General features: G+C 51.2%; 1 protein-coding gene across 1 annotated transcript in view; it reads right to left on the bottom strand.

Annotated features, from left to right (window-relative positions):
• The window catches only part of LOC109290219 (trichohyalin-like), a 45,920-nt gene extending 37,857 nt beyond the window's left edge, over nucleotides 1-8,063 (bottom strand). The window contains exons 1-7 of the mRNA XM_019506626.1: nucleotides 8,010-8,063; nucleotides 7,900-7,944; nucleotides 6,764-6,876; nucleotides 6,186-6,318; nucleotides 5,773-5,904; nucleotides 502-744; nucleotides 50-112 (exon numbers count right to left, since the gene is read on the bottom strand). Of these exons, the coding sequence (XP_019362171.1) occupies nucleotides 50-112; nucleotides 502-744; nucleotides 5,773-5,904; nucleotides 6,186-6,318; nucleotides 6,764-6,876; nucleotides 7,900-7,944; nucleotides 8,010-8,063 (783 nt within the window). The remainder of the gene's footprint in view (nucleotides 1-49; nucleotides 113-501; nucleotides 745-5,772; nucleotides 5,905-6,185; nucleotides 6,319-6,763; nucleotides 6,877-7,899; nucleotides 7,945-8,009) is intronic.
• Between the last annotated feature and the right edge of the window lie 634 nt (nucleotides 8,064-8,697).

Below are 8,697 nucleotides of genomic sequence, written 5' to 3'. Positions count from 1 at the left end.
AGATTCCACAGGGCCTGAACATGCCAAGATGCATCTATGCAGAACAAACCTCTTGGAGCTCCTGCTGCTTCTGGTGCTGCAGATCCTCTCTCTGCTGAGCCAATGCCAGCTCCTATAAGCATAGGAAATAGCATCCTTGTCATCTAGCTCAGCCCCAAACCCAAAAAGAACTCCCTAAGGTCCCTTCTGCTGCCTGTGTCATTGTTTTGCAGGCTTCAAGAGCCAGGAACTGCACAGTGGTAGATTTTCCATCAAAGCCTGCCTGCATATGCTGCAGCCAGGAGTAGCTGGACTGAATATAGGATGTGAACACATCCAGGACACCCAGGACAGTCCCTCTCCCATGTAGCTGGAGCAGGTCTGCAGCTTTTAATAAATATAGTTAAACTAAACAGGGGGAGAAAGAACATTAGAAAAGGAAGGACCCCCCCTACCTCCTCACTCACTAAGGGAAGCCCCTGCCTTTCTGTTAGCTCAGGCTGGGCTGCTTAGAGCTGGTACCTTCTCCTTGTGCACCTCTTCCAGCTGCCTTTCATGTTCTTCCTTTAGGCTTTCCAGAGCAGATTTCTGTGACTCCTTCTCCACAGACAGGGCAGAGACAACCTCTTGCAACTGCTGCAGTTCCAGGTTCTTCTCCAACAGGATCTTCTCTAGAGCAGAGATCTTCACCGCCTGCTCCACTACCTGTGGTGGGCTCTGCCTGCTCAGGGCCTGGTTCTGTTCACTCAGGCCAGCCTCCTGCTTCTGAAACAGAGAGTTGTGTCACCATCACAAACCCTCTCCCCTTTCCTCTCACTCCAATGGGGCACAGGAGTGACTAGTGTCTCATTGAAAGCTATAGAACCATTCAAGGGTGGAAAAGACCCAGCATGGCTGAGCCCCTCCAGGTACCAGAGCAGGACTGTACCCTGTTCCCACTTCTTAATCACAGACTGAGCTCACCTGTCCAGCTGGAACAGAGACCTGTCCCCAGGGAGGAACTGACATGCATGACAGGTCTGCCTGAGAAGGGGGATGCTACTGGGGGATGTACCATTGGATGTCAAGTTGGTCACATAGCATTGCCTCCTCCTTCTCAAGTCCAGCTGCCTTTACAGGTGTCTGGGCCCCTCACTGCAAGGGAGGAAGCCTGTAAAAGTATCATAGAATCATAGAAATTAAGGGCTGGAAGGGACCTTGAAAGATCATTAAATTCAACCCCCTTGCTCTGGGCAAGAATACTGCTGAGATCAAATGATCCCAGCAAAGTGTCTTTTCAGTCTCCTCTTGAAGACTTCCAAGGTTGGGGACTGCACTACCTCCTTGGGAATTCTATTCCAGATTCTGGTCACCCTTACCATAAAGTTCTTTCTGAAACCATCCTCTTAACAATTTATGGCCATTGCTCCTTGTTCTCCCCTGGGGTACCCTAGAGAACAGTTTTTTCCCCATCACCTCTTGCATACTTATAGACGGCCACCAAGTCCCCCCTCAGTCTTCTCTTCCCCAGACTGAACAGTCCCAGATCCTTTAGTCTTTCCTCATAAGGTCTGTCCTCCAGGTCCTTAATCATTCTCGTGGCCTTTCTCTGGACCCTTTCAAGATTCTCCACATCTTTTTTTAAGTGCAGCACCCAGAACTGGACACAGTACTCCAGCTAGGGTCTCACTAGCACCAAGTAGAGAGGAAGTATCACTTCTTTAGCCCTGATCGCAACGCATCAGCTAATGCATCCCAGTATGCTATTAGCTCTGCTGACTACAGTGTTGCACTGGGGGCTCATATTCATTCTGTGATCAAACATAACCCTGAGGTCCCTTTCAGCTATCATGCTGGCCAGGACATCTCCTCCTAACCTATATTCATGTCACTGGTTACTTCTCCCCAGATGAAGCACTCTCCATTTATCATTATTGAGCTTCATCCAGTTAGCAGTAGCTGGAAATGAGGGGGAAGAGCCAGTCCAGTTGCTTCTGCCAGTTGCCACTTCTTCATACTGGAAGGTGAGGGGTCATTTCAGAGCCATGACTGGAACAAACCTATCACCCACTAACAGAAAAGGATCAGCCAGGAGAGAAAAGAACAAGGCACTGAAGTGGTAGGGCTGGGGATAAAGGCAACCAGACAGCAGGGAGCATGTGGGGTGCAAGAGGAGACAAGAACAGTACTGGGGGGCATGCCAGGATCAGAGGCACACTACAGAGCAAAAGAAAAACAAAGGAGTAATTGCAAAGACTACTACTCACTTAGTGCATTAAAACAGTTAAGAAAACACTAGCATGTGTGTTACTGCTCCACTACACTGCACTGCAGTGACCAGTGGGTGGTTCTGGCAATGGCCAATGAGGGCAGATGTCCACATCTCAGTTAAGAAGCATTTCACACCACCGAATGTTCGAAGGGCCCTGGAAGGCTCACTCAGTAATGGGGCTCCACCCCGGCCTTGGGAACCCAACACACATAGGTGGTGGAAGGTGGGGGGCTAACGGGGCTTAGCCCCACCGAATGCAGTGCAGCAGTAGGGCCGCAAGGCAGCCCAGCCGCAGGCTTCTGGCTGCTGCAGGAAGTGTGAGGGAGGAATTGGGGCTGGGACAGGGGTAGGCGCTACACAACCAGGGTGGAGCAAGGGATGGAGCCATGAGCGACTCCTCCAGAGGACACAGCTCTACGCGCACCCTGGGAAGGTATGGGGGGCATGTGCCTCCCGGATCTGCGCAGGACATGGTGGACTGTGGCTGTGGGCTGGGGCCAGGGCAGCACCAAGCTCTCCCTGGCACTGAGCTGGGCTTTGCTTGGGGTGGGTGACGGCAGGTGCAGCCATCCCAAAATTTGCCTTATCCCCCCACCCCGCTCCCAGTGCTGCTGGCACCCACCCTGACCATAGCACAGCCAAACCCCATCCCACCAAAAACAGTCCGGCACAACCCCGGCCCAAGCCCACAGATGCAGCCTGCCCTGCTCCGCTCCACACACAGGTCCAGGGGTACACACCCCCCATGCCCTTCTGGAGTGTGTGCAGTGGTAGGAGCATTCCTGAGACCAGGTGAAAACTGGTGACCAGACCAGGGGTGCAGAGAATGCAGTAATGACAGCAGTCCACATAAAATCAGTCCAGAACTGGTGAAGATACTCTTAGATCATTTGGATGTTTTCAAGTTGGCTGGGCCAGGCAACCTGCATCTGAGAGTGCTGAAAGAGCTGGCCAAGCTTATAACAGTGCCTCTGGAGAGGCTGTTTGAGGAGTCATGGAACTCAGGAGTGGTTTCTAATGACTGGGAGAAGATGAATGTGGTACCCATCTTTAAGAAAGGACAGAGGGATGACCCTGCCAACTACAGACTGGTCAGTCTGACTTTGGTCCTGGAGAACATCTTTGAAAAAATTGTCAAGGAGGCCATCAACCACAAGCTTGCATCTGGTGGGGTACTGAGAGGCAACCACCATGGCTTTGTACAGGGGAGGTCATACCTAACAAACCTGGTGTCCTTTTATGATCAGGTAACTAATCACCTGGACGTGGGACAGGAGATGGACATCATCTACCTAGACTTCAGCAAGGCCTTTGATACTGTTTCCCATGAAATCCTCTTGGTTAAGCCAAAGAGTACTGGCCTAGACCAGGCTACAGAGAGGTGGGTTGACAACTGGCTCAGTGGCTGATCCCAGAGAGTGGTAATTGATGGGATGGCCTCATCCTGGAAGGCTGTCTCCAGTGGTGTACCCCAGGGATCAGTGCTTGGGCCTGTGCTCTTTAACATCTTTACTAATGACCTGGATGAGGGAGTGAAAAGTGTATTACATTTGCAGATGACACCAAGCTGTGGGGACAAGTGGATACATCAGAGGACAGGTCAAGCATTAAGGAAGACCTTGACAGGCTGGATCTATGGGCTGAACAGAACCAGATGAGGTTCAACAGGGACAAATGCCAGGTCCTTCATCTGGGTAGGAAGAACCGTCACCATATCTATACAATGGGTGGTGGTCAACTGGCTGGCACTGCATCTGGAAGGGACCTGGAGGTGTCAGTTGACCAGAGGATAAATATGAGCTGCAAGTGTGATGAAGTCACCAACAGAGCAAATAGAATTGTGGCGTGCATCAGGAAATGTGTCACCAACAGATCCAGGGAGGTGCTCCTTCCCCTCTATTTGGCGCTGGTGAGACCACAGCTGGAGTACTGTGTCCAGTTCTGGGCACCGCACTTTAAGCAGGATGGGGACAAGCTTGAAAGGGTCCAGAGAAGGGCCAGTCACATGATCAAAGGCTTGGGGGAGACTTTGGGATCTGGGTTTGTTCAGCCTGAGCAAAAGAAGGTGGAGGGGTGACTTGATAGCCACTTACAAATATGTCAAGGGAGAACACCAGGATCTAGGAGAGCAACTGCTCAGAAAAGCACTCCCTGGGAGGACATGGTCCAAAGGACACAAGCCAGTCCAGGAAAAGTTTTGGCTAGACATAAGGAAAAACTTCTTTTCCATACGGGTAACTAAAATTTGGAACACACTTCCAGCAGAGGTGGTGCAGTCTCCATCCCTGGCAGTTTTTAAAAGAAGGTTGGACAAACACCTCATTGAGCTCCTTTGAGCCCAATTACCTCCTGCCCATGGCAGGGTACAGGACTTGATGATCTTACAGGTCCCTTCCAGTCCTTCTTTCTATGATTCTATGATTCTAAGCCACTCACGCCTCTGTCCTGCACCCACCCCAGCTATGCAGGTCTTGCCCCTGCCCCTGCCTCAGCCCCAGCCCCAGCCCCAGCCCCACTCCCTCCCCTCACCCCTTCCGCCAAAGGCTTATCTGCTGGGGTGACATGTGCGTGCATGTGTATGTACGTTCAGCCCCCACAAATAATTTTTCTCCCTCCACCTATGCCAACACATATTCCAGCTAGGGAGGCTCTCTGGCAGTCAGCCTCATCTCATTTTCCTTTGCACTCCAGAAATCTCCTGAGCAGAGGTAAGCAACCACTGTCCCAGTAGGCCTGCACAGGGATCAGGGGGCACCCCTGGGCCAAAGTGTATGGATACATTCTGGAAGAGGGAAGAAGGGATGACACATACAGAAGGGGATAGTTAAGCTTTGCACAGGCCACCTGCCATAACTCCTCTTACCTGCCCAATGTGGCGGACACGCCACCTAAACCTGAGATTCCTTTGCCCTCTTAAGCTTCCTGAGCTGTAATCACAGTTGCCTTGTCTCCTTCTGCAGCTCCAGTCCCTCTGCTGTTCTCTCCTCCAACTTGTTCTGAGCTGCCTTCAGGTGTTGCAGCCAAAGGAACATGCACAATTCTCACAAACAAGGTAACCAAGGTCTGAACTAGACTGAATTGTATTTCCCCCAGCTGCTATTTAGCTCACAGTGATGAGTCTGGTTCATTCCCACCAAAAAATCTTGGGTGGTGGCTATGGTATATACTCTGCCCTGGGAGAACTGTATTCCATAGCAACAGCCACTGCCTTGCAAGGGAACCCTCTCTGGTACTATGCTGGCAAAAGCTAATTATGTAAAATGTAACCTCATGGGGGCAGGAGCACGGGCCCATAACTGGTGCTCCTGGTGGCTGCCAGAAAATGCATGATGAATAATAACAATATTATGACATGATGGCTAGGCGGGTAGCTTCTGAGGAAATGGACAATGCCTTGAGGTTTACCACCCAGTCCCAAATCTCATTCACATTAGGCAGTCTAGTGCTTAGTGCCTCCTTTGACATTGGGCAGGCAGGGCTTTAGGAACCTTTGCACTGGGCAGCAACCCCTGGGTTGCTGTGAGCCCCAGGAGCTCCCCTACCTCCTGCAGCTCCTCTGTTCTGGTTCTGTCCCCTTGCTGCTTCAGCTTCTGGTGGGTCAGAGGGGACAAACTGCCCTCCAAGTGATGCACATGCATCTTCAGCTGCTCCCACTCAGGCACCACTGAGGTGACCTGTGAGGGAAACAGGCTGAGAATAAGACAGCCTGGCTCTTGAAACCCACAATGCTACTTTCAAGCCCATGGAAATCAACAGTGCACCTCTACTCCACACACTGAGGGACAGTTCCTGCATGATTCAGAGAGGAATGTGACTTGCCCTTCCCTCCGAAACCTTCCATCAGGCTCATCTTTCTTTCCTGTTACTTTCTCTCCTTTGCCTCCTGTCCCCCTTTCCAAATGCACCAAGTCCATGTGGGACCCATCTGATGCTGTGCTCCAAGCCCCCTCCTCACCTCATCTTGGAAGACTCCCAGCTGGTTACTGTGTGTGGCACAGCGATGCCATCTTTGAATGCTCAGCTCCTCTCTCTTTGGCAGCTCCCACAGGCATGAGTCAGGCTTGTGCTTGAGCAGCATCAGGTCCACCCTATGGCAGGAAGAGACCATCACCCCAAGAGCGACAGTGCAGCAGCCCTCTTAGAACCACCCACTGCATTGTCACTTCTAGGCTGAGCTTGCATGAAGACAAGTCCCAGCATGTACTGCTCCTTGGGGCTGTGCAAGGGCTGCTGGCATCAGGAGGGAGCATTACCTATGGCAGCATCTAATATTTGTACCCCATTGTAGGGTTGCCATCCACACATGTCCTGGGGCCCTTAGATATACCTAGTGTATTGCCAAACAAGATGCCCTGTATCATTGCCTGGCTTAGCTCACCCTGTTCTTTGGCCTGCTCCTGCATCCACTAACCTCACTGCATATTTGGCCAGTGGTGTCAGTGAGAACAGCATTAGCTCATATCCACAATCTCCTATTCCCTATCTACAGTTGGCCTGCCAAGGCTGCCATATGCACATCCCCCCTTCAGGTACCTGGCTTCATCTGCTTTGCTCTGAGTCTCCTTCACATGGGACTCCAGCTTCTGTGCCTCTTTCTGGCTCTTCTCCAGGGCCCCACACTGTGACTCTAGCTCTTGTACTGTGTGCTGAAAGTAGAGGGAAGAACAGGCATTGGTCAAACTAAGTGTCCATCTCCCTTGTCCTGGCAGCCTTGCCCTTTTAACTTGTTGTGCCTACTGCTACCTTTTCATCAGGAACTGAGTCCAACCAAGATTGCTTTCATCTGGGATCACACACAAGACTGGTGCTTGTAAATAAGGGAGCATGACAGGGCAAGATCCTACCCACCACAGAGCTGTCTTCCCTTACCTCCTTTGCTGACAAATTCTATCAAATGGAATACTCTTATTAACAGTCCCAGGTTAAATTTGAGGAGCCAACTGCGAGAACTTTGCTATGATGGGCCTTCTACTCTGAGCTCACTTCCTCCTTTGGTCTGGCAGGACCTAAACTGCTCTTTGCTGAAAACCGATAATTTCTGCAGCCCTAAAGGATGTAGGGAAGCATTAATGTGTGAACTTCCATGTACATTGCTTGGTCATGGCCATCAGCCACCCACTGCCACTACCAAGAAAGCATACGGCCCCAACCCTACCAGAAATACCGAAGAGTGGCCCACCTGCACCTGCTGGAGAGAAATCTCCAGAGGCCAGATCAGCTATGCAGGCAAAGGCATTGCTCTATCTGCTGCACAACACCACAGCATGTGAGCAGAGCAGAGTCTGGGGCAGGTCTGCTCTCCTCCGACAAGTGTTGCTGGTTGTGGGTGTGCCATTTGAGGGGAACAGTTTCTGGTGTTTTACACAGCTATGTTGGGAAAAGCTCTACCAAAGATGCTCAGTCTGCATGTACACACTTAAACATGCACAGCGCAGAAGTAGGGCAAAAAATTCCTGGTATTCCAGCTACATACCTGCCATTTAGGTGCACATAGGGAAGCAGAATTCCAAAGTAACTGCATTTAAATGAAATGTTGAAGGCCTGATACTGGTCTGCTGCAGACATGCTGGACTCATGGCACTGACTGGCTGGGGAGCAGGCAGCAGTGATTGTTTCTGCCCCAAATCCTCCGAAACAAGTCTGCCCACAGCAGGCTGTTTGGAAAGTACCTGTTTCTGGAGCAAGATGTCACTCTTGGACACATGGATGCATGCCTGGGGAAGGAATTCCACTGAAGGATAGCCATAATTCCAGCATTTCCTGTCTTTTGAGTGCTAACCTTTGCAACCTTATTGTTACTTTTCCCATGCAGTTTCTTTGTAGGGAATAACATCGTCATCATAATAATCCCTTGCTCTGCTAATCCCCACCAAGTTTGAATATACCACAAAGAAGTTATATGAATTGCCCAACCTAATTGGCTGGTGTAATTGCGGAGCCATTGGCACGGCTGTTTGAGGACTCCTGGTGCTCGGGCCAGGTCCCTGAAGACTGGAAAAGGGCCAATGTGGTCCCTATGTTCAAGAAGGGGAGGAAGGAAGAGCCTGGCAACTTACTGGCCTGTCAGCCTCACTTCTATCCTGGGGAAGGTCTTTGAAAAAATTATCAAGGGCCACATTTGTGAGGGCCCTGCAGGGGAAGTGATGTTGAGGAGTAACCAACACGGGTTTGTGCCAGGCCGATCCTGCCTAACTAACCTGGTCTCTTTCTATGACCAGGTAACAAAGAGCTTAGATGTGAAGGAGGAAGTTGATGTCATCTTCTTGGACTTCCAGAAGGCCTTCAACACAGTGTCCCACCCAATTCTGGTGGGCAAGCTGAGGGACTGCGGCATTGATGAATGCAGTCACATGGGTGGCAAACTGGCTCCAGGGGCGCACCCAGAGGGTGGTGGTGGACAGGTCGATGTCAACCTGGGAGGGTGTGGGCAGCGGAGTCCCCCAGGGCCCGGTCCTAGGGCCAGTGCT

This window comes from Gavialis gangeticus, unplaced genomic scaffold, assembly GCF_001723915.1.
Source record: "Gavialis gangeticus isolate Ggan-Ray unplaced genomic scaffold, GavGan_comp1, whole genome shotgun sequence".
NCBI lineage: Eukaryota > Metazoa > Chordata > Crocodylia > Gavialidae > Gavialis > Gavialis gangeticus.
This window is presented reverse-complemented; position numbering and strand designations above follow the sequence as displayed.